At 37.8% G+C, this 26,453-nt stretch overlaps 1 protein-coding gene across 1 annotated transcript in view; it reads right to left on the bottom strand.

Moving 5' to 3' along the window:
• Nucleotides 1-26,453, bottom strand: part of ADAMTS2 (ADAM metallopeptidase with thrombospondin type 1 motif 2) — a 283,066-nt gene that overhangs the window by 147,553 nt on the left and 109,060 nt on the right. Inside the window, exon 3 of the mRNA XM_083353569.1 lies at nt 16,962-17,115. Within this exon, the coding sequence (XP_083209695.1) occupies nt 16,962-17,115 (154 nt within the window). The remainder of the gene's footprint in view (nt 1-16,961; nt 17,116-26,453) is intronic.

The following is a 26,453-nucleotide window of genomic DNA, read 5'->3' as shown; positions in this document are numbered from 1 at the left end:
TATAACACAAGTTCAATTTAATTATACAAATGACCCACTTATCAGTGACTAGCCACAGGTAAGTCATACATTCAAGAGGCCTTCCCTACTGTTACCTCATAAGAACTGATACTTGTGTTGAAACGTACAGGTTTTAAGCAGTAGATCCATTTCATAATCATGGGGAAGATCAAATCAATGTACAATTGGGGGCTTCCATCAGATTGCCGCTTCAGCTAATGGTCAACATGTCTTATAAAATTAAATCCCACCAATTAATTATGCACTGAAGTATTTTCTTTGACTTGAAATCACAGTTGTACAGATTAGAACCAATCAAATCAGCACAAAACTTTCTCAAAATTTCTGCCGATAAGAATATATCAAAGAAGAAACCTTCTAATTCACATACTCTCCCAGAATTGGAATTGGAATCCTCAGACCATTCCAGAGAAATGATTGTCCAACTTTTGCTTGAAACCTTCAGTGATAACTCCAAGAGGTAGGTTGGTCCACTGCTTAATAGCTATTCCTCACTTTGAGTTTGGATTGTTGTTGATGTCAGTTGCAAAGTCATGTCCAACCCATCGCAACCCCATGGACAATGTTCCTCCAGGCCTTCCTGTCCTCTACCATCTTCTGGAGTCCATTTAGGCTCATGCCTACTGCTTCAGTGACTCCATCCAGCCACCTCATTCTCTGTCGTCCCCTTCTTCTCTTACCCTCAACCTTTCCCAGCATTAGGCTCTTCTCCAGTGAGTCCTTCCTTCTCATTAGGTGGCCAAAGTATTTGAGTTTCAACTTCAGGATCTGGCCTTCTAAAGAGCAGTCAGGGTTGATCTCCTCTAGGACTTTGATTGCCTTGCAGTCCAGAGAGAGAATGACCTTGGTTCCCACAGGACACAATATTTTTTAGACTAAGAGAGAGATACTCCATCCCCCCTCCCTTTCATGTGGTAACCTAGAACGAGCAAGATGGTTGCAGCCAGCTTCATTGTAGAGTTGACATATTCGCTACAATTGGATATTCAGTTCCTTTAACTATGTATAGGATCTGATCCCCAGGCCCCTTGTCATCTTTCTTGTTCTTCTGTGTATTCCATCTAGCCCCTCAAAATATTTCTTGTATTGTGTAATCAATACTGGACATAGTATTTCCACTTTCATCATGTAATACCAACAATGTAATATATCCCCTGCCCTTCCTGTTCTAGGACTTCAGGTTCTCCCTTTAGCATTACAGCCCTTTAGCATTGTCCTTCTTAAGTTTGTCTGTTGCATCTTGCTGCATATTCCTGGACATTCCTTCCTTCTTACTGCTTCCTACCTTGCTGTAATTTACTGAATTTGGGCTTATGTTCTGAGTGTGATTCTGAGTTCCTAATACTAAGCATAATTATAATAAGCATTGCTGGGAAGAGGAAGCTCACTTGGCATTAAAGCCAAAATGTCTCTACTAATCACAATGTGTATATGCAGCATAGAACAAAGAATCATAGGGTTGGAAGGGGCCTCAGAAGCCTCCTAGCCCAATCTCTGCAGGAGACCAAATGGTTGTCCAGTCTAGTTTTGAAAACCTCCAATGATGGAGCATCCACAACTCCAGAAAGAAAACTATTAATTGTCATTGTCAGAAAATTTGTCCTTATTTCTAGGTTAGATTTGTCTTTAACAAACTTCCACCCTTTACTTCTTGTCCTACCCTCTGGTGCTTTGGAGAATAGGTTGACCCCTGTTGTCTGTAACAGCCCCTTAAGTACTGGAAAGCAATTATCATCCCCCCCCCAATCCTTCTCTTCAATAGGTTAGACATATCTAAGTTTCCTAAACTGTTCATCATACAATTTATCATGTTGTTGGTCTTCTCTGCACATTTTCTAATGTCTCAGCATCTTTTTTTGTGTTTTGTATTGTGCTGACCAGAACTGTATGCAGTATTCCAAATTTTTTATTTTTTTATTTTAATTCCATTTATATCCCGCCCTTCTCTGAAGACTCAGGGCGGCTTACAAGCTTAGCAGTAGCCTTCATTCTATGTATATGCCTGCTTATTAGGGCTTTCACACACACACACCCAAGCGGCATTATTACAAAGTCAGCTTAATTGCCCCCAACAATCTGGGTCCTCATTTTACCTACCTCGGAAGGATGGAAGGCTCAGTCAACCTTGAGCCTGGTGGGATGTGAACCTGTACTAATTGCAGGCAGCTGGTGTTACTTAAGGAGGCATTAGCCCACTGCTCCACAAAGGCTCACAATGTGGCCTCACTACTGTATAATGCAATATAAAGCATTGTAAGTAAAGGTAAAGGTAAAGGTTCCCCCGCACGTGCGTGCTAGTCGTTTCCGACTCTAGGGGCTGGTGCTCATCTCCGTTTCAAAGCCGAAGAGCCAGCGCTTGTCCGAGGACGTCTCCATGGTCATGTGGCCGGCATGACTAGACGCCAAAGGCGCACGGAACGCTGTTACCTTCCCACCGGAGTGGTCCCCTATTTTTCTACTTGCATTTTTACATGCTTTTGAACTGCTAGGTTGGCAGAAGCTGGGACAAGTAACAGGCGCTCACTCTGTTACACGGCACTCGGGATTCGACCCGCCAAACTGCCGACCTTCTGATCGACAAGCTCAGCATTGTAGGAGCCCCTCAAATATTGGAATACTGCTATCACATTACCCCTAGTCCTTCTCTTGGTTACACTAAATGTACCCAGTTCCTGAAACCATTCATCTCATGTTTTGGCCTCCAGCCCCTAATCAGCTTTGTTCTCTTTGTTGCTCTGCAAAAAAATATCTGCCACTTAACACTCTAGATTTAATTATTTATTTATTTTCATTAATTTATTAGATTTTTTTATCCTGCCTTCATTACTTTATAGGTAACTCAAGGTGTTACATGACTTTTGAACATGACTGGTCCAAAGTCACCCAACTGTCTTAAGTCTGGATAGAATATCAGGTGGTACTTGGAATCAGCAAAATAGAAAAGAAAGAACTGAAGAAAATAATAAAATACAAAGACCTGCAAATAGAAGTAAAAAGGCTGAGGCAAAAAAGCAAAGATAATGCTAATAGTGATAGGCACTTTGGGTGCAATCCCACAACATTTGGAGCATCACTTGAACACTTTTGGCACTGACAAATCAGTCTGCTACAAAAAACACCTTCACTTGGAATAGCTTATATTTTGCAATGATACCTTTAAGAACATCAAACCGCATCTGCCTACTCCAGATCCTTAGGAAGGACTTGTTAGGTGGATAAAAGTTCCTAATCCAGTCTAAGCATCTGGCTGACAATGTGAAGAACCATAATGATTCAAATTTCCATTTATCAATTACAAAAGGCCATATTGCTTGCACCAGCACATATATTATGCCGAATACATTATAACACCCTATGTTCCTGAAAAGCACTTGATGCATATGAAGGCCAACACCAACTGTGATGAACTGGCAGCTGTGTTCTTTCATTTTGTGTAAATAATAATAATAATAATAATAATAATAATAATAATAATAATAACAATAACAATAATAATAATAATGTATTCCTGACCTACTTACCATTAAACTTAGGAAGAAGCTCCATTGGCACCAATAGAAACTTATTTTCCGAGATTAAAAATAGACACATGGTATGCAATTTTCATCAGGACCACCAACACTTATTTATGGTTATCATCTTTTTCACCCTCATCATCACCATCATTAAAATAATTGCAACTACAATCTGGAAAAAAATTAAATTGAGCAAGCAGAGGCTTAAGAGTGTTTCTGGGGTTTTTTTTTTTGTTTTCGGATGGGGGAAATTAAAGAGAATGTTCGTAATAACTGTATAAAAAGTATAAAATGAAAAAAAAAGCCTTTTGCTGTGGATCTTTATGAAACAAAAGTAAAGGACAGAAACCTGCAGTTGTGACCTGTAATGCTAATGACTTATTTGTGATTCTGAGAAGAGTCTGGCAGGAAAGAGAAAATGTGCAAGCGTTCAAGAAAAAGTCAAAGATTTGGAGAAGCAGGTGGCCTCACTTCAGCTGATGGGCAAGGATGAAGCTTTACTGAATTATATATATTCAGGTTTCATCACGAAGTGGGTTTGGCTGCGGTAGCAGCTAATAAGCTGTGCAACATGAGAACAAGGCTAGGGAGTCCTAGATAGCCTAGGTCAGACTTCCCTAGGTCCCCCAAAGTGATGAGGTGAGCTAACAATCTATTTATCAGCTCAACAAAGAACAAATCTTCCTCCAGGCACTGAGAACCAGAAGAGGTCCATAGTCTTATGGCTAGAACCCCTTCAGACACATCACAAAACCTATTTGTTTGAACAAGCCGGCCTGGTCTGATGGGTTTGGGGTTTTAATTATTGTTTTTAAGTAATTTATTTATTGTATTTGGGCACTATGGTTTAATCTGTTTTTAATTTTTGTATTTTTGTATTTTTGGTATTTATGTATTTTGGTATTTGGTATTTATTCGGGAGAAGGGCGGTATACAAAATAAATAAATAAATAAATAAATAAATAAATAAATAAATAAATAAATAAATAAATAAATAAATAAATAAATAAATAAATAAAAGCTCCTTGGTAGGCCCCACAGTATGAAATACCACAGTATGGCCCATTTTACCATATCAAATTGGCCTCAACCTGCTGGCCTTCAGGAAAGCAGCAAAAACCAGTTTACCCAGCCATGGGGGTTGGGAAATTAGTAAAGCCTGGGTAATTAGTTATTACTCTGAGGTTTTATTCTTGGCTGCAATTTCTTCTTTTTTGTATAGATGATGTGTTGTGGGAGTGGGGCGGGGGGTGTTATGGTGATTTATAATTCTTATACTCTATTTGCTGCCCAAATCACTTTGGCAAGCAGGGTGGCCATATAAATATAAATAAATAAATATTCAGTTGTAGAATTCAAAGCTAGATATTTCAGTGCCAGTACATAATTACAGATGAGCTACACAATCCCTTTTTTCTTGCCCTCCATCTTGATTACACATCTGTTAAGCAAAACTCAGTCACACAAGCCACTATGAAAGATCATCCAGTCTTCACCATATGGAGCACAATGTTTCATGAGGGCCCCTACAGGAAGTCCAGCAGCTAAATGCTCAAGGGCAGATACCTGGATGGATGGCACGGTTGCATCCATCTCTTTCATACTGATGGGAGAGAGTGGCTGAATCTATCATGGGCTGCAGTAATTTTCCAAAGTGAATTTAGCCATTAAGAGCATGAGAAAGTTTTGTTTCCTGGGAATTATAATTATAGATCCCTAAGATATAAATTAAACTGATCTTAGATGTCAATAAACTAATAAACTTTACAAACTTTACAAACCAAACAAAAAAACCCCAAAGGTGAGTTTTAAAAAATAAATTGCAATGAGTAGCTTATATGTTTTTTTTTCTTATGGTGCAGAGAAAATGAAACCCCTTTTCTATTTCTTTCCTTTTATTTATAAGCAATCATGTCAGCCCATAAAAAAGTTTCTATAACCTCTAAAATGCCTGACTATCATTGGCTCATGCAGGATCCCATTTCATTACCCGACAGTCACATCATTGGCTGAGTTCACCTGCCATATTAAAAGTTTTGTTTGTTTTTGTCTATTTGTGTGAACTTAGTCCTTTTGTTGTTGCTCTTTTTGCTCGGCAGTATCTTTGAACTAAGCTACTAAGTTTAACATAATGTGCAACCTGGACATTAGCGTTGATTATGGATCTTACCTCTTAATGTAGAAAAAATAACAGGGAAGATCTATCAAAAAAATTAATTGCTTATATATGTTTTTTTGCTCAGAAGGAGAAAATAAATAGATAAAAAGGATCAACTCATCTACCATATGAATTGAAAAGAAAGCTCCTGTGATAGATCTAATGTCAAATGATATATTTTTATTTTTTTAGGAAAAAAAGCTTTGTCACCCAACTGTGTGGTTAAGATTAGTCTAAAAATCACATGAGATTCATGTCCTCAGAAGTGCACACCTATGCGTCTTATTTGAGGGAGCTAATTCACAGTAAAATTCACATCCATCACATCTTAGAAAATCTATATGATTGTGCAAAAAGGAGAGGGGGACATCAGGGAAAAGACAGATGTATTTATCATGCACATACCATACAGGAGATCAAAAAAAAAAGTCATTGCTTCTTTCCTAACTGCACAGTAAGAGAACTCTCATTAATCATTGGAACTATAAACTGAAAGGGAAATATTGACTGGATTTGAAGAAACATCAGTTTTCTAATGGAGTAATTCCTTTTTTAAAGGTAACTGCCAGAATTGCTTTAAATTAGAATGGCTAGCAATCAATGTATGAGTCATTTCAGGAATTCCACAGGAATAAAGGAAAAAAAAATATGCATTTGTTTTCCAAAAAGTAATGTAAATACCCTAGAGAAATACCCAAGAACATCACACAGGATGACAGTCTAAGAGGTAAATTATTCTTAGAAATCTCTGAAATCTTTTTTTCCTCCAGGAAATGTAAATTTACATATTCTTTTTTTCATGTAGTTGTTTTCAAATCTGATACTCATTTATTCTCTTTTGCTGAGATTATCTCAACACACTTCTTTCATAACTGATTCCTTATTTTTGTATTCAATCTACATTCATGCAGCACCCATTCATTCTTGACCCTAAGTTTTATTTTTTTTAATCTCACACAATTCTTAACTATCCCATTCCAATTGCACTGAAACTGCATAGAGGCTTTGCTTGAAATACACAACTCTTTGCTGTTCAACAAGGTGAACAGGAACCATTTTTACCTTTTTCAATAAACCTTCATTCTTCACAAGAGACCACACGTTACCTTTCCAATCAGCATTTGCGCCTCTAAAAATTTCTCCATCATTTTCTCATCTTTGCTAATTTGTGTACTTTTCGCAAGGTACACAAATTCATCTCCTTGCTCCAGTTTTTGCCTTTCAAGTGTAATTTTCAACTGTCCAGTCCATTTTCCATGTCAATCACAACTATGCAAATTAATCGATGCATTAATTTTCAGATCAATTCTCCTTATGGCATTATACAATCTACATAAAATTTGCTGAAAATAATTTGGTCTCTCAGCCAACATGATACCATCTGCATATCATTCACATATCCAATCAAAATATCCCTGCTATCATGACAGGCTCTTCTTATACATTTATCTAGGGAGACATCACAAATCCTTGTTTTATTTCCTGTTCAGTGTTGAACAATTAAGCTCACATTCTGAATCTTTGTCACCCATGTACCCCAAATTTTCTCAGTTATAGATCATAAAAAATAAAATAAATCATTTATTTTTATTGTATTCATTCATTTGCTATACTCTATGTACATATCAATTGACATCTTTAAACCAAGTATCTAAAATTATCTTTTTTTTACAGAGATGTTCATCAAGCAATCACTATTATCATTAACACTTGGGTCCCTGAATGATTTATTGAGCCCTGGTAGCACAGTGGTTAGTATGGAGTACTGCAGACTAATTCTGCTGACTGCCAGCAGTTCGATTCCCACTGGCTCAGTGTTGAATCAGCCTTCCATCCTTCTGAGGTCAGTAAAATGAGGACCCAAATTGGGTGCAATAGGCTGACTCTGTAAACCACTTAGAGAGGGCTGTAAAGCACTGTGAAGCAGTATATACCGGTAAGTCTAAGCCCTATAGCTATTGCTATCGCTGTTTAGTCACTTAGAAAGTTCTGCAATTTTTCCTTATATTCGTCTTTGCTTCTGTTATATTATGTATTTACCTCTTCAATCCAATCAATGCTCAATCAAGCCATTCATATACCTTTTAGCAGGATACAGGTGCAGATTGCATTACCAGTCTTAGTCACACCTATACCACAAGGACCCTTCTAACAATAACAGAATTGGTTAGTATTGGCACACTTTAGCTAGAATGCCACAAGCACAAATTAAGTGCAGTTTTGCTCTGTGCAAGATCATGCAAGCTAGATCACTGAGCAACTGACTACCATGCTAGCCAAAATAGTGTGGCATGCATCCCACTAACTAGAAGACATATGCACTATACGACACAAATTTATTGCTTGCAGTGCAAAATAAGTCTTTCTTTAAAAAAAAACAAATAGCAAGAATTAGAAATGCCATTCTTAATTCACTGCTGCCTGTCCCTAGCAGAAACTCAAATTTTGGAGTGGTTCTTATACCAGAACATAGACACTGTGAGGAGGAACATAATTAAGTTTGTTCAGTGCATTTGAATACTATAAGCTAGGTACTAATGCAAATATATATATGTGTGTGTGTTTGTGTGTGTGTGTGTGTGTGTGTGTGTGTGTGTGTGTGTTAAGAATTTGTCAAGGCTTTTTGAATGCACCTTGCTAATTAACTCTTTCTTTCCTGCTTTGGCCTGACTCAAGGCTTATCCACAGGATGTAGTCAACTTATGAAAGAGTTAATTAGCAAGGTACATTCAAAAAGCCTTGACAAATTCTTAACACATATTTCCCTTGCCTTCTAGCTAATAAAAGAGAGAAAGAACCTGTGGCTCAGGAAGTTAAAACAACTGCCTAATACATAATTAGCCCAGGTTCGAATCTCAGATAAAGGGTATGACTGATTGATGAGAACATAATAAGTTTGAAATGATCATCTCAGCCTCCCAAATTCTTTATTAGCAATTTGAATTTTATATATAAATTTAAACAAATATATGAACTGTCCAGGTGTGACTACAGCCTGTTCGATGGCCTTTGAGATAAGGCTGAAAACAGGAAATAAAGATTTGCCCCATGTTTGGGGCCTAGCAAGGTAATCTAAGAGTTAACATATGACACATATTTCTCCCCTTGCAAAAAGGCTAACAAAGCGAGACAGAACCTGTGGCTCAAGAAGTAAAAACACTGCCTAACGTGCAAGCAGCCCAGGTTCGAATCTCAGAAGGGTATGACTGACTGATGAGGACTAATGAGTCCGAAATGCATTTCAGCCTCCCTAAATTCTTTGTTAGTAATTTAAACAAATATATGAACTGTCCAGGTGTGACTACAGCCTGTTCGATGGCCTTTGAGATAAGGCTGAAAACAGGAAATAAAGATTTGCCCCATGTTTGGGGCCTAGCAAGGTAATCTAAGAGTTAACATATGAGACATATATATATATATATATATATATATGGATCCTTGGTTTTTCGGGTTTTTCCCCGCGTAGAATTAAAGGTGTAGGCGCAACGTTTCGACGGAATCCCATCCGTCATCATCAGGCTTCTGCTTCCTTCTTCTGGGAGAAGCATGTGGCTCTTGCTCTTTGTTCCTCTTTTTTAAACTGCCAGAGGGGGTGTGTTCTGTGGAGGTGTGCTCTGATTGGGTAGGGGACCAAGTGTGTTCTGATTGGGTGGGAGTGTGTTTTGAATGGTGGGTGTGTTCTGATTGGGTGGGGGTGTGTTCTGAGTGGATGGGCTGGTCTCAGCTGCCAGCTCCAGAACTGAGCTGGTGAGTTGTGCTGCTTTTGTTCGGCTTCGTGTTTGTGGTGGTGCCATGTTTTTATAGTGGGTGTCAGTTTGCTTATTGTGTGGTTTGGAGGGGTTTAAAGTGGCTGATGTTGCAGCTGTAGTTAGGTTTCTGTTTTGTGGTTGTGTGTCTTTATCGTTGTGGGTTCGGATTTGCTTTTTGAATGGTTGTGTGGTGGTGATGTCATGTGATGTTATCATGAGTTTGGGTCTGGTATCATTCTTGGTGGTTGGGCTTCGTCTGTCAATCAAGGCGGGTTTCCAAATGGCTGGTAGACGAGAGGTATCATCTCGTTTATTCATGCTGTGGGGGCGTTTTTCTATCTCAATGGCTTCTCTGATTATTCTGTTGTTAAAATGTTCAATTTTGGCGATAGTTTTGGTTTTTTTAAAATCAATTTCATGTCCCGTGGCTTCAAAGTGTTGGACCAGGGATGAAGTTTGTTCTCCCTTTCTGAGTGAGTTTTTGTGCTCTTCAATGCGTGCACTTATTCTTCTGTTGGTCTGTCCGATGTATGTGGTGGGGCAGGTGGTGCATGGGATTTCGTATACTCCTTGGTTTTCTAACCCAATTATGTCCTTGGGGTTTCTTAGGATGGTGGATATTTTTCTGTCTGTGTAGAATGCTGTTTTGATGTTGTGTTTTTGGAGGACCTTGCTGATTCTGTCTGTGGTCCCTTTTAAGTATGGGAGGAGGGCTTTGCCATTTTCTTGTTCTCTGTCTTGGGTTTTTGTGGGTGTCTCTCTTCGGATTAAGTTGGTAATCGTGTTTCTTTGGAATCCATTGGCTGTTAGTACATTAGTGAGAGTGTGTAGTTCGGTTTTTAGGTGTTGTTCGTCAGCTAGGTGTTTTGTTCTGGAGATGAGTGTCTTGGCTACGGAGTTGATCTGTGCTGGGTGGTGGTGTGAGAGTGCGTTCAGATAGCGGTTTGTGTGTGTTTTTTTATGGTAGATAGTGTGTCCTAGGGAGCCGTTGGATTTCTTGTAGACTAAGACATCAAGGAAGGGAAGTTGATTGTTAGCTTCTGTTTCCATGGTGAATTGTATTTTGGGGTGTAGGCTATTGAGGTGTATGAGGAAGTCATCCAGTTTTTCTTTGCCGTGTGGCCAGATTACGAAGGTGTCATCTACGTATCTGAGCCAGAGTTTGGGTTTGTGGTTGGATTTTTCCAGAGCGAGGGTTTCAAAGTGTTCCATGTAGAGGTTTGCGATGACAGGTGAGAGGGGTGATCCCATGGGTGCTCCTTCCATTTGTTTGTATCTTTGTCCATTGTAGATGAAGTATGTGTTAGATAGGCAGTGGTTGGTCAGATCTAGGATGTGTTTTGGGGGGTTGTATTTATTTAGGATAGCTGTCAAGGCTTCTTTGATTGGTACTTGGGTGAAGAGGGATACAACATCGAAGCTCACAAGTAGGTCCCAGGGCTGTAAGTTTAGTTTACTTATGATCTCTATGAATTGGAATGAGTTTTGTACGTGTGAGGTGATGGAATTTGCATAAGGCTGTAGTTGTTTGGCAAGAAATTTGGCTAGATTTTGTAGAGGTGAGCCTATGGAGCTGACTATGGGTCTGAGTGGGGTTCCTTCTTTGTGTATCTTGGGCAGACCATAGAGCTTAGGACATCTGGATGATTTTTCTCTGGGAATGATTGTTTTCTGGATCTCTTCACTGATGGGAATTACCAGTGCTTTTTTGTAAAAGAAAAAGGTGCCGGAACTCCGTTCTGAGCGTTTTATGACCCTGGGAATTACCATTCAACAATGCTAACTGATACAAGAACATCAAAATGAATAGCCCAGTTGAGAACTGAACCAACAACAAAACAAATGGAGCATATAAACCTGATATTAGAGGACTATCACAACTCCCAGGCATACCAACTGCAGATAAGCATGTCAGAAGTAGGAAGGAACTGCATTCATTGAATTTTGTTTATTTGTTTTAATTGTTTATTTGTTTATCAGAGACCTCTGGCCTGATCTAGTCTTCTTATGTTTTTTCATCAACTGTACACAGGAAAAGTATTCAGCTTGATTTGTAGCATCATTGGCTGCAGACTACTTTGCCTAAAGGAAACAGGATTAAGATTTGGCCAACAGTACATTAATAAATGGGGAGCAGTTCAAATTACTCTGAGAATAATTTACATTCCATACCCTGGTTTTCAGCTACTGTTTCTGAGACATTTGCACCAAAGACTAAATTGACCAACTCAGTTAATTGCAGTAGGAAATCTTACTGTTTTTGGGAATTTCTGTTTGCTGTGTGCCGTTTCTGTTTATTTTAACAACTAAGATTTTTAAAAGTAATGCCATAAGGCATGAATTATGTTCAAGCTCTTTTGTTTCAGAGAAAAATATGTGGCAGCTAAATATTTTTCCAACACTGAAATAATTTGCATCAACACATTATTAACCCAACAATCTGCATTAGAAGAATAACAAAAATGTGCTACATGGGAAACCTGATCATTTGGCTTTGGCACAAATTTAAAGGATTAGAAGCCTTCTTCAGAAGCTTGTTTAAATGTGTAACAGCCTAAAAATGGGTAGTTATCAGGGCTGCCCATGAAACTTCGCCTCTTTTGTTCTCTGATCTCCAAGAATTAAGCAGAAAGTCTAAAGTAATCTACGCTCGCCACCTATGAAATCTGGAATCCTATAAAAGCGGGGCCTTCGTATCATCCAAAGAAGTGTGCTATCATACAATTAATTATGCTTTAGATCTCTCATCTAAAAACATAGTAAGACTTAACTGAGTGCAGTGCCAGCATGCATGCTCAACCTCTGCTCACTTTCAAACCCTACTGCATTCAACATGAGTATCTTTTCATCAGCAGCAACGTGGATTCATATGCATTCATTAGGGCTGCAGGGATGAGATAGAAAGCAATAGATAAATAGGACACACACACCCAATTAATGCTATGTCTCTCTTCTCCCTACTACTTTTCCAAGAGAGACAAACTTTGTAAAACTCATGGTTGACATAGACCTGTCCTGTGGAACATCATTCCCCTCAAGGTGAGATTGCCCCCAAACCTTTTGAATTTAAGGAAATCCTTGCAATTTTGAATGCACTCTCCTGTATTTTTGTTTATATTTTTAATGGTTTTGTTTTAGCTGTGTGCACTGCCCAAGTCATATTCTGTCAATCCTTCAAGGTAGTCCAGACAAGAAGAGTACTAATACAACCTTCATTGTAAGATAGAGCCAGTTTGATCTAGTAGTTAAAGCACCAGGTTGGAAAGCAGGAGTCTATGAGTTCAGATCAAATCAAATCAAACGAACAAACAAATGAACAAACAAGATTACAGGAATAGATTTTTGCAAGTCTGAAAGGACCTCTCCCCTTCCTTACTTTTATTTTCCCCAGGACTAGGGAAGATTCCTTCTGAGATGCTTTCTCCACCCCCAGCTCTCCTTTTAGACTCAGATTTCATTCATCAGACCATTGTCTAGTCTTCCGTCTGTCTCCCAAAGTCACTTTCTTACACTTGTACATACAAATGAGATGGGCAGCTATATACATTTCTTAAATAAATAACAAAGTAGCTAAATCAGATAGTCACACCCAAAAAAATCTTTAGTAAGCAAGCACATATTTTTTTTAAAAAACCACCAAAGGACTAATCACCCTCTACAGCAATGCTTTGATTTTTACTCAATTCTTCAATTCACCCTCTGTAAATTAAGTACAGTTAAGTTGTTGGGATCAGGAACAGCTGTTTTTCATGTGTGATCCTAGTCTGCCCTCAGCAAATAGTAGCACTTAGCTCAGGGGTCTTCAAACTTGGCCCTTTTATGACTTGTGGATTTCAACTTTTAGAATTCCTCAGCCAGCTTTGCTGGCTGAGGAATTCTGGAAGTTGAAGTCCACAAGTCATAAAAGGGTCAAGTTAGAGGACCCCTGACTTAGCTGATTGGTTGATTCAAGAAAACAAAACACTAGACAGGGTTGGCTCCAGGGCTGTAGGCTACATGGATACATGGTTTGACTTGAGAAAGATTTATCTAGCTTGTTTAGTTGCTTTAGCTAAAGGATGAGATGACAGAGAACAAATCAACTATTATAATACAACTTTTGCAAATCTAACTCTGATCAACTCTTAACAGCATGATAGGATGCTAGAATGTTCAAATCCAGAGAAAGACAGAACAGATAAAAGGCTTTTCCAACACATATACTTTTGCACATTCAAGAATAAAGATAATATTATGAAGAAAGCAAACATATACTTATAGTTCTAAATAATTACAGGGCTCTGGAAACAATTCATCAATACTGAAATTGGACAAAGCCGTAAGGGCCAATTCAAACATATTATGTGAGTCTTGATTTATCAGCACTTGATTATGCAACAGTTCAGAATCAATATCTAAAGGTGTGAACAGCATTCACTGAATAATCTGTCTGACCACATCAGATTGAGTGCTCAAGCTAGGCTGATTTTTCATGTGTGATCCTAGTCTGCCCTCAGCAGATAGTAGCACTTAGCTCAGGGGTCTTCAAACTTGGCCCTTTTATGACTTGTGGACTTCAACCCCCAGAATTCCTCAGACAGCTTTCAATTCTGGGAGTTGAAGTCCACAAGTCATAAAAGGGCAAAGTTAGAAGACCCCTGACTTAGCTGATTGGTTGATTCAAGAGAACAAAACACTAGACAGGGTTGGCTCCAGGGCTGTAGGCTACTGGATACATGGTTTGACTTGAGAAAGTTTCTACCTTTATTGTTCAATGTTTATCTAGCTTGTTTAGTTGCTTTAGCTAAAGGATGAGATGACATTACCTCCACCCACCCCCATTCAGAAGAAAACTAAACTGGTAGTCCAATCTTACTTTATGGGACAAAGCCCTTCACTATAAGTGAAGTTCTAGTTCCAGGTGTGCAGGACAGTCCATGAGACACAAATTGCTCTGTCTTTCAGCCAAAATGAACGGGAAGATGGGAAGATCAAGACAAATGGTGTGGAAATGCCCTGGCCTCCTCAATATTTTCTGTCTGATATAAAGCCAAACTTGACCCTTTTTAATTTGGGCTCTGACACTTTCTCAGCAAACCCAAGTGCCTCCAACATCTTGTGAGCCTGTCTTGTACAGTAGAGGAACAGCGTAATAGATTCTCACTCATCCGCTTTGTAACAGTTCTTGTGAATTTGCTACTAGAATATGGGAATATAGGAAACTATGATTGTTATCATACTTTCACCCATCAAGCCCCCAAAAATCTTTTTTTAAATTTTATTAAACAAATTTTAAATAAAAAAAACAAGAACATTATTACAAAGTACTGAAAAGTGCATCAAATAGAAAAAACACCAAAATATCCTAGACACCAAAAAAACAAAAACAACAACATTAGTCAGGACCGGGGAGTGTAATACTACCCCTAATTTCTTTTTCTCGTGCATCCCAGGCTAAGTAACCTTTAATTACCAAATATTAGAAATCTATAATTGTATATATCTCCAGATTCTATACCTCAAATAATAATACACAATCATCTGGTATTTCCCCCATTGAGATTAAATATTCTATTTTATAACCATGAATACCAGGAGTCCCAACTTTTATTGAAAAGTGATTCACTTTTCCCTTTGAGAATATATGTCATTCGATCTGACTCTGCGCATGGTAATACTTTCTCTATTACTTGATAGTCCATTGGGATTTCCTTCGTCTTCCAATATTGCGCATAAATCTTACGCACCGCTGTTGTAATATGTATACCAAACATTTTTTTGGTACTTCTTGTGGCTTCATCCCCAAGAGGAAAATAGCTGGGTCCAATTGAAGATCATATCCTGTTATTTGAAATAACCAATTTTTATATTGGTCCAGTAACACCTAACCTTTGGACAAGTCCACCATTGATGGTAGAAAGTGCCCCTGGCAGAATCACATTTCCAACATTTGTCATTTGCATTGGGAAACATTTTTGAAATTCGTACGGGAGCTAAGTACCATCTATACAACATTTTGTACATATTTTCTTTAAATGCCGTTGCTAACGTTAATTTTATATTTTTCTTCCAAATTTGTTCCCACTCCTCTAATTCTATAGTGCGACCAATATTTCTCCCCAGGCAATCATTACGTCATTTATTGTTCCCCCTTCCATCCCATGGAACAAAAGTAGATTATAGGTCTTAGATAAAAATTTAGCATCACTTCCCCATGCTCCCAAAAATCTTTGAAATTATTTATTGGGAGTTCCAAATCTATGAGTGGTATTTTCAGTATACCATGCTTGAACATGACTATTGTATTATTGTCCCTTCCCATGTATGACAACACTTATTTTATTAAAAATCTCAGAGCACTATAAAAATGTTTCAAGTACAACAGAGAACAAATCAACTATTATAATACAACTTTTGCAAATCTAACTCTGATCAACTCTTAACAGCAAGATAGGATGCTAGAATGTTCAAATCCAAAGAAAGACAGAACAGATAAAAGGCTTTTCCAACACATATACTTTTGCACATTCAAGAATAAAGATAATATTATGAAGAAAGCAAACATATACTTATAGTCCTAAATAATTACAGGGCTCTGGAAACAATGCATCAATACTGAAATTGGACAAAGCCCTAAGGGCCAATTCAAACATATTATGTGAGTCTTGATTTATCAGCACTTGATTATGCAACAGTTCAGAATCAATATCTAAAGGTGTGAACAGCATTCACTGAATAATGTGTCTGACCACATCAATCTGGAGTGCTCAAGCTAGGCTGATTGTTTCAGCCACACAAACTTTTGAAACAATTCTCTTGAAATATTCAGTCTAAAGATGGAACCCCTCAAGGGTTCAGAGAGAGCTGGAGATGCCTATGCTAGTTCAGGTCAGCTCTTGATCCTGACAAATTCACTGTGCAGGTCTGAAAACAAATGCTAGTTGCATTTTTTTTGTTGCGCTTAGATATATAAACAGTGTCTTCCCTTCTGACTTCCATAAATGGAGGGAATGGGTGATGCACAAGGGGCCACTGGGGACACAAGAAGCCCATACATAAGCCTTCCCATACACTTTTTGCAATTTTCCAAGATCAGCTAAATGCCTGAGTAGTGCTAACATAATAAATGCGTATCTATATTATTCACACAGAGGTTCCTGGTTGATTCTCATCCAGCATTGTTTGTTAATTTATACACAATTGATCTGCATCTGCCCCAGTTTTAAACATCTCCTTTCCATGGTTCAGACTTGCCGCAATTGGCCTATGCTGCCTGTTTTATTGCCTGGACAATCCAAAAAAAGTGTTTAGGACAATAATTAATGCTGGGATGCTTAATTAACCTAAACCCATTTCTTTTAGGTCTTCTATTTCATTTAAGCAACAAACATTGAAGCACAACAACCAGAAAGAAGGAATCTTGTTCCTCAAGGATGTAAAGCCAATGGTAGCTGAACAATTCTACCTATGGTGGTATTGAACACATGCTTTTAGTTGAAAGTGTTTGGGCATCATTTTTCAGGATCACTGTAACCTTACCTCTAGGCTGGGTGTCTGGGTGCTCTCTGTGAAATGTTTCCTTGACAGCTGTCCTGCGATATACCACATGGGTCCTTCCTTCTTCCTCCTCCTGCTTCCCCTTCTGCAGAGGTTCAATGAAATACTCGTCCTTGTCTGTGCGAATCATGCCAGCCTGAAGTGACAGGGCAAAGATCGAACATTTCAAATTACTGTCCATGCTGCAGACATTTTGAATAAATCTTTACAATATGCGTAAGCACACTTTAGCCTTCTCCAGGGAGCAGTTAGGATGCAGAGAGTAAGCAAGATGAATTCCTGATTAGAGCAACATCAGTGTCTGTGCTTGACAAGGAAGGGCAATAGTAAAGCATTAGACTAAAGGGATTTATTTTGGAATCTAATTAACAAGAGCCAGGATTATGGTATAGGAGGAGAGGGAGTCATGATCAGAACACTACTACAGTTGAAGAATGTATAATAGTCATTTGCATGAACTTATAGCAGTAAAGTGCATTAAAATGGCATCTGGGCAGCAATATGGCACACAGGCTTTGAAAGAGAAAACTCTGAGACAGGTTCTGCACTGGTTGCCTTCACACTGACTTGGTCTACCAATAAATAGCAAAACCAACCCAATTACATTGGGTGGAGACATCTTGGCTGCAATCCAAGAAGCAAAAGGGGGAAGATGAAGAAGAGGATTGGGCTGACAGCAGTTACCGATAGGATGGATGAAATTTTAACTTCCATTTTCCGCACCACTTTATTTCTCTATGTGCCTACGTGGTGAAAACAGAACAACAGAGACAGAGTACCTAAAGAAGTCATGTTTTTGTAATCTTGCTCTAGTGCTCACTTATGTGTCAAAATTATAGTGGCTAGAATAGAATAGAATAGAATAGAATAGAATAGAATAGAATAGAATAGAATAGAATAGAATAGAATAGAATAGAGTAGAGTAGAGTAGAGTAGAGTAGAGTAGAGTAGAGTAGAGTAGAGTAGAGTAGAGTGGAGTGGAGTGGAGTGGAGTAGAGTAGAGTAGAGTAGAGTAGAGTAGAGTAGAGTAGAGTACTCTTTATTGCCCAAGTGTGATTGGACACAGAAGGAATTTGTCTCCAGTGCATAAGCTCTCAGTATACATACAAACAACAAAGTGATAAATCATAACTCACAAGATACAGCCAACAAAGTGATAGTCATAAGATGCCAATAGGAGTAGGTAATAGGAAAGATGAGAAGGATAACAGTAATTCAGTCCAGGGCCAGATTGGTGATAGATCATCCAGAGAAAAAAAATTACCTATATGCTCCATAAGAGTTTTAATCAGTACAAAAGCAAGGCGACGACCCCACCTTTCACTTGATTGAAATTTTGGACTCATGATTTTTAAATATAATAATATAAAGACAGGCACTTCTGAACCATATTGGAACCAGCATGTCTGCATTCAAGACACTTAAACTTTCCATGATAGCTTTGCCACCTTTCAGAGCCTCTGCTCTCCATGTGGGCAAGTAGAAGTGAGGGAAGGAAGAAAGGTCAGCAACTAAATTTCTTTTCTTTTTCTTTTCAATTAGTGTGCACAGAAGGGGTAAATCGCTTCTGAAATGAAGCAGATGTGGCAGGAAGATTTAACGTCTTCCAACCTGCACACTGTGGTCCTACTCCCAGTTTGGACCTTTCACCTTATTAATGAAAGAAAATCAAAGAGTCAACAGCATTCTACATACAGAAAGGAACTTTAATTAGATTGAAAATTACTATTGGGTCAGGGACTATATTCTATCACTAAGTTTATGAGAAAGGGCTTTAGTTCAATTCTGGTATTAGAAAGCATACCAAGCTGAGCATGAACTTACAAGTACTGGTAAAAACAGAAGGGTTGCAATTCAACATAACTAACTTGATCATGTCCCCCGAGATTTCATATCATGGAAATTTAATTAATTTTATTCGACTGATTTGAATTAGACATTGCCTGACTCTGAACCCACATTCGACAGTATACATTAGTAAGTGAATTAGTAAAATTAAGTGATCTAATTATTATGAAAGGGGTAAGAAGAAAGGAAAAAGCAAGAACGGATAGCAAATACAGCTAACCACACCTTCACCATCAAACAATCTGACAGATGGCCCAACCACCCTACCTCAGCCTGGGAAAACAGCCTAGGGCTTTAGGGCTTTCTGGAATGCCATTAGGGTGGGAACCACTTGGATATCGGGTGGGACCTCATTCCAGAGGGCAGACACCATGACAGAGGAGGCACACCTCTTTAGTCCTGCTAGATGACACTGTTTAATTGAAAGGACCCAGAATGTGCCATCGAAATAGATGTTGGGAATTAAGAGACATCTTAATTGCACTGGTACAGAGAAATAATGCTAGAGTGCCAGAATTCCAGTGACATTACGGCTTTTTGGCCATTTCACTCAGTGTATAATTTCTATTTTACAAGTCATTTTGGATACAAAAAAAAGACAATTTGCATCCTGCCCCTAGATACTAATAATCATATGGCTATTTTATTTTATTTTTTTGGTTGTCTGGGGTGAATGTTTCCTTTTTTTGCTACAAAAAAAGGGTGATATCAAGCTAGCACTGCTACTTTACTTTCATTATGATACTGAGTGACATAAAAGTAACTGCACTTTAAAACTCTGTCATGTAACTTCTTACTCTAATTTAGATAGATTTCACATTAAACACAGGAAAACAGAAAGCCGAACAAAACCAATCAGAATGATTTACAAGTGGTAAACTGAAAAAGGAGATTAGCCTCCCCCCTCCCAATACTTAGGAAAGGTAATATCAACTTGGAACTTAATTTGGCTTCATATTTCCATACCAGGAGGGGGAACAAATTTGCAAATCTGTGCATAAAGTTCAAACACAGTCTGAGAATAATTTCAATCTTCACACAACAGCAAGCAAATTTCTTCCTTTAAATCCCAGCCAGGAGATAATTCAGAACATATTGTTCCTCGTTCCTCAAATGATTCCTCATTCTCCTAAGTATTTTTTTTCTGGCACTTTATGATTTTTCCCATATGTAAATAGGCAGCTGATACAAAAGGAGATTGTGAATCATTCATAGTCACACCCTTTTATATCACACTTACAATATGTTAATGTGGATGTTATGTTTATTTGTAGGAATTTATGGGAGATCACATGGGCTTCTTCTAAAGAAAAAGAACAGAACTAAAATACTGCTGGGTAATATGAAGGAATAGTGCCAAGGGCAAGAGAAAATAGGAAGATAGTTGGCAAGCTAACCAATTCAAAACCTTGACTGATGGCCTAGATGGATTAAGTAGGATAATCTTAGCATAGGGAGGCCAAGAGCAGAGTAGAGAGAGATGTTTCGAATGAGAGGGCTGTAATGGGCAGAGCCAACAAGCACCGTTCTTGGCTCCTACATAGTTGAGATTTTCTACTGGTTTAATGTTGGAACAGAGTTGTGCTCTGGGCATGGTTTACATACTACCAGAAAATTCTATTGATTTATTTTCCCATTTATTTAATGACCACTGCAAACAAAAAGTAGACTCTTCTTAAAGATGATATGCTGTACATGCAATTTTGAAATACATTGGGAAAATGTGCAGCAAACAGTAGACAGTACCATATTTTCAGCCCTGTTGCACAGAAATATTTTTGATGCAGAAATATGCACCTTGTAGAACAATCAGAGAATGACAAAATGGATGAATTATGGAATTCCTTCCTTTGTTCTTCCATATTTATCACACTGTTGTTAGTACAAGACATAATGTCCTTACTAAGTGTGTAGTTTAAATATTACTCCTGTCCCTTATAACATTATAGCAGTGGTGATTTCTAGATGAATAAAACTGAATGATGTTCATTCTGCTTTCAGGTCTAAAAAAGTCAAATTTGGTAAAGGAATGAACACTTCTAGAATAACTCAATGAGATGCAAGGACCGCTGAAACTTAGATTATTAAAATTCCAGACAGGATTAGAGCTAGAAAATCTACAACTATCAAAGAGGAATTTCCTGATAGTTGTTTTGTCAGCAACTGACAAAAACAAATTATCTACAATTGCACTATAACACAGCATCTACTACTACTACTACTACTACTACTACTACTATTATTATTATTATTATTATTATTATTATTATTATTATTATTATTATTATTATTATTCAAAGTTGGATGTGTTCTTTTTTTTTGGTTAGGTCAGTTAATTTGGCCACCTCTGCTAGTTCCATAAGTATTTCCAGCCATTCATCCATTGTGGGAATTTAAGAGTATCTTTCCATTTTTGTGTATAAAACATTCTTATTATTGTCAACATATATATGAAAGGTTCCAGATTTTTTTTCCAAGTTCTTTGTCCATTAAGCCTAAAAATAAGTTTCTGACAGGCACAAGAAATCAGGGACTAAGGCTTTTCAAATGAGTAGTTGTTTTGTTTAGTTTAGAGTGCATGCTAGCTCTCTGTAAGAATCTGAACTACTAACCATCAAGGGAAATTAGTGGGAGTTAAGAATAGAAAGGAATTCAAGGAGGGCTGAACTTAGGTCTGTTGTGGGCGCTAAAGGATTCCAAACTGATGATGCACTTGACTCCTTCCTCAGGCTCAGCGTGGTCATCTCCTATAGCCTCTGGTTTAATTTTAATATTTACTTTAAGAATCTTCTATATTAAAGTAAGAACCTTACCCTAGTATTTCTTTGCTTTATCACAAGTTCACCAAAGATGGTAAAAAGTTCGTTCTTTGCTCTGACATTTTCAGCATACATTTAAAATATCTTTGACAATTTATTGGGTGTTAAATACTGATCCTAGGCATTATTAATTTTTGGTTCTTTCAGGATTTATCTTAATGTTTATCTTGTTTATGAGAATTTAGTTTGCTAAATTTACTATCTGATGCCAAGGAAAGCCTACCAAAAATTGTATTTATTAATGGATTCACTCCCTTTTAATTTGACTTAACTAAAAAGATACAAGAAGCAAATATAAGGGAAATAAACAGAAACAAGGGTAGTGAAGGCTACTTAGCTTAGAGAAAGCCAAAGGCAATATCTCTGTTTCTTTTCACTTTAAACAATATTTGCATATTCACATTCATGCGTCCAGTGAATCAAAGACTTGCTATGTTTTTCTAAGAAATAGTTATCTAACCTTTCAATTTGTATTATTGGGTGATCATTCCTCAGGAAGAAAATGAGGAAAAACATAGTCCATGGACTTTTAAAATGAAACTCAGAAGCCATCTCTTGCATAGTATGGTGTTCTCCCTGCTTAGCTATGAATTTTTACAGCAAATATTTTATTCATTGGAAAAATAATGTAGAAAAGAATCAACTTTTTGCAGGGAAAAAAATACTGAATGAGAAGGCTAGGATTATTCAAGTATTTTTAAAGAAATATTTAGCATAAGTAAATTCTTACTGATAAACAACACATTTTTCAACTCGATTAAGTTATTCCATCTTTATTGTCCTGAATATTCATGTTGTTTTTCTGTTTGTAAGATTGATTAATTGATGTCCATTCTTTCCTTCATGCGCTCAAGGCAGCAGACATAGCATTGTCTCCTCCAATTTTCCACCATGACAACAACCCAGTGAGGAATTTTGAATTGAGGCTGTGACTCGCTGGCTCAGCTTGTGAGTTGTCATGGCTGAGAGTCTCCCAAGTCCTGGACCAACACCCTAATCGCTCACCAAGTAGACACTTAATGAAGGGATCGTATAGACATACAACGTGACAGAAAAAACACAAAACTTCTTCAAGTATATAAGCCTATTTACACCTCAGTAATTTCTGCTGGTCTTTTAAAGTTAACTATGGGTATGAATGATTTCATGTCATATTGTTTAGAGGTTCATCTTTTTGAAATGATGATTGAAGGGAATGGGATGGAACAAGAACTTTAATAGTTCTAGGGAAATTAATTGGATACTATCAGTGGAGATTCTCAGTCATCCAGATCATGGTTGTTCCAAAGGCACTTTTTCAAAAGGCAGCTGGACTTTGTTTTTCCTTGAAGACATTTTTGCTTCTCATCCAAGAATTTCAGCAAATGGGTATGGAACCAGTACAATGCAGTGAGACATGTACAGATCTGTACATTGGAGAAACAAAACTACACTTCACAAACGCATGGCACAACATAGGAGAACAAACCCATCAGGACATGATTCAGCAGCCCATTTGCATTTGAAAGACAAAGGCCACTCTTCTGAAGACAGCAAAGTCCACATTTTGGACAGAGAAGACTGCTGGTTTGAAAGAGGGGTCAAAGAGGCCATTGACATTAAGACTGAACATCCCTCTCTCAACAGAGGGGAAGTGATATGACACCACCTATCTCCTGTTTACAACACAGTCCTTTCAGCAGTTGCAAGAAGGTTCCACACCCATTTCCACTATTCAGGTGACCCTGAGGACACAGATCAACTGCCAAGTGGCCTCAATGACACTCAGAAAGAGTGATAACAACCAGATGAGTGCAATGAATATAAATTTATTCAGCCAGAACTGAAGAAGCTTCTTGGATGAGAAGCAAAACATCAAGCAAAAACAAAGGAAGCCTAACTGCCTTTTGAAAAAGCACCTTTGGGATAATACATTGGATTAAGTCAACTTTATGTGCTCAAAGTATGTTAGAGGTACAACTCTTAAAATTTCTAGCCATGCTGGGAGCTGCAATGCCAAAACACCTTAAGGGCACCAGGTTTAGTAAAGACTCTTGATTATTAACAATTCTCCCCATTAACCTCTGACTTAATTCTTTTTGGTATTGGGTGGTAGAACTGATTATTGACACCTCTTCTATTTTACATTTCAAAGCTGTCTAAAAGTTTTAAAGTTCCAATAGTCCCTTAAAAGAAACTGATATGTTGATGTTAGCTTCTTATTTTTCGGTCCAGAGAAATTCCCTCACTTGACTAACATCTTTCCACCAATAATTTCTCCTAAAACAGGATCAGGGCTGCAATTCATTGCATTAAAGAGGAGGACACAACTGACATTCCCCCCTCAACTTGGTCATTTTGAATGTCTTCAGTGGCTTTCCTTAAAAATTTTAATTTGCTAACATATTTGGAATTGACAGGCATCTCCGGGTTTTACAGCTTGAGGTCCTATCACTAATTAAATGTCTCCTCTAGCTGAACAGTCAGCAAGTGCTTTAATTGTCTCCTTATTAACATTCATATCACAGCTTCATGTTCTAGACCCATAATAAAGTCAGCTTGCTTAGCTTCTAAGCTGCTTCTTAAAGCTGTAGCTTCAGCTTTAATGGACGTTCACTTTCTCCTCATTAGTGCAAGTGAATATACATTGCTTTTCACCCTACAGAGTTTTATCATTGCTTTTTTACAACTAGCAGCACAGCAAGGAAATATAAGTAATTTCAGTCTAATTTTAAAGTGAGGAGGAAAGAACTATTTTGGAGAATGTAATTGGAAGGAAAAAAACTATTTTGGAGGAGTTGTTGACGATGCAACTCCAGAAGCATTAAATATTTGGACATTTTATCATTCTGACCTCTAGAAGACAATTTGTCCTCCCTTTATCATTGTGCTGCTATCCCCAGATAGAAAGACTGGTGATTAGACTCTTCTCTTCAACCCATTTCACACAGGGGGAAAATTGCCACCATGAAGTCAGAAGCGTGAGGTGCATCCTTTCCAACAGAGCACATACAGTAACTTAGTTCATAAATGTTAATTAACATTTCAGACTTGTCCTTTTGGGTCTTTCATTTTTAAATCCCATTTTAATGGATTTATTTGTTCTCACAAATTTATGCTTAACATGTTGATTTTTGTCCCCTCACTCTCCAAGCCCAACCTGCCTCATAGGTTGGCTCTTATGGAGATGATCTGGAGGAGCGATTGCTATGCCTGTGACTTTGGAGGAAGGTTAGGGAAGAAATCAAACAACAAACTGGAAAGTTCCAACCAAGATTGTCCCCAGCTTTTCCCTGAAGGATTGATCCCAATATTACTAACTATAGGTAAGTAATAAAGTAATTTATAGTATAATTATACTATTTTGAAAACTTCTTCAAACATTTCCAACATAGAAATATGCCTACTAACTAAGTGGTCATGATACCAGCTAATCAGTAAGGTGGCCACAATTTGTTGACTAGAAAGGAATGGAGATTCAATTGTAAATAAATAAACAACAACAAAAAAGCTCCTTTGAAGTTTTACAATGAATTTTCTGTAAGGAACTGAATTTAACAAAACATATATTGAATAGCAAATTCCCAGGTTCAAACTCATTTCAACACCAGACTATAAACTCAGGATATACAGAAATCTTCATGGTCAAAAGATGGAAGCTGAGAGTCACTATGTTTAGGTCCAAGATATATGATTCTGCTCACTGCTTATAGCACCATAGCATCCTAGGTAAAATCATGATAGATATTTGTTTTGGATTTCCATTCTGATATTTAGTGCTGGGTCTAAGGAAGACATTGTTTGATTTCCCACTACATCTAGTTGAGCCTTGTTTTGAGCCACTGTGAAACCTGAAAATGGCAGCTTTCTTGAAAAGGGATTAAAAATCACTGCTGTTGAAATCAGCACACATGCAGCGTTAGAAGGCCCATTAGAGATAAATTTGCTACAAACTTCTGTAAGCAAGTTTTAGCACAAAAGAAGGATGGCAAGCAGCATAAATTGCAGATATTATAAAGTGAAAGTTCAAGGAAATCAATTAAATATGAATTGTGGCATTTGTAGTTTGGCCCCAAAAGATAACCTATTTATAAAGAGATTGCCATCCCTCAGATTGCAATCTGATTTTAGATTGACATGCACTAGAATTCTTGAGACTCTTGTTATCTTTTTCTATTGGAAGCCATGTTTTTTTTTAAAAAAAAAAGAAAATGTTTTTGTTGGATTCATTAGCGCCATCAAATCATTCTTGACTCCTAGTGACCACATAGATTTCTGCCATGAAGATCTGTTCCTAATCTGGACATTCAGGTCTTCCAACAGTGCACTTATTGCCAGTGTAACTCCATCTACATTGCTGTTGGTCATCTTCTTCTCTTCTTCCTCCTCTTCTTCCTCTTTTCCGTAGAACTGAGTTTTCACATAATGGAATAGGATAATTTGAGCATCTCTTTTATTTGTAATTATTGTCATTTGGATTGTAGAGGTTTAGGGTTTAATTAGTATTTATCAGCTTCATACGTTCTGTGTCTGCTCGCCCAACTAGATCTAGCAATCTTCTGGGTCCCTTCTATCAAATAATCATCTGTTTGGATCCAGAGTCTCATGCTTTCTGAGTGGTAGTGGCTGCCTTAGGGAACATCTCCCTGTAGATCCAGATGATCCCAACCCTATTAGCCTTCCTCATGGGACTGAATTTATGTCAGGAACTTAGGTGAGCTCTGCTGCTATCGATGAGTTTTTTGATGAATGGGTTGTTTTATCCTTGAGTGCTGGGGGTTGTGTGCTGTCTTTCTTGCATTTCAAACATGCGAACACTTCACAGAGT

Source organism: Vipera ursinii, assembly GCF_947247035.1.
Source record: "Vipera ursinii genome assembly, chromosome: 2".
Lineage (NCBI taxonomy): Eukaryota > Metazoa > Chordata > Lepidosauria > Squamata > Viperidae > Vipera > Vipera ursinii.
Note: the sequence above shows the minus strand (reverse complement) of the source record. Positions and strands in the feature narration are given on the sequence as shown.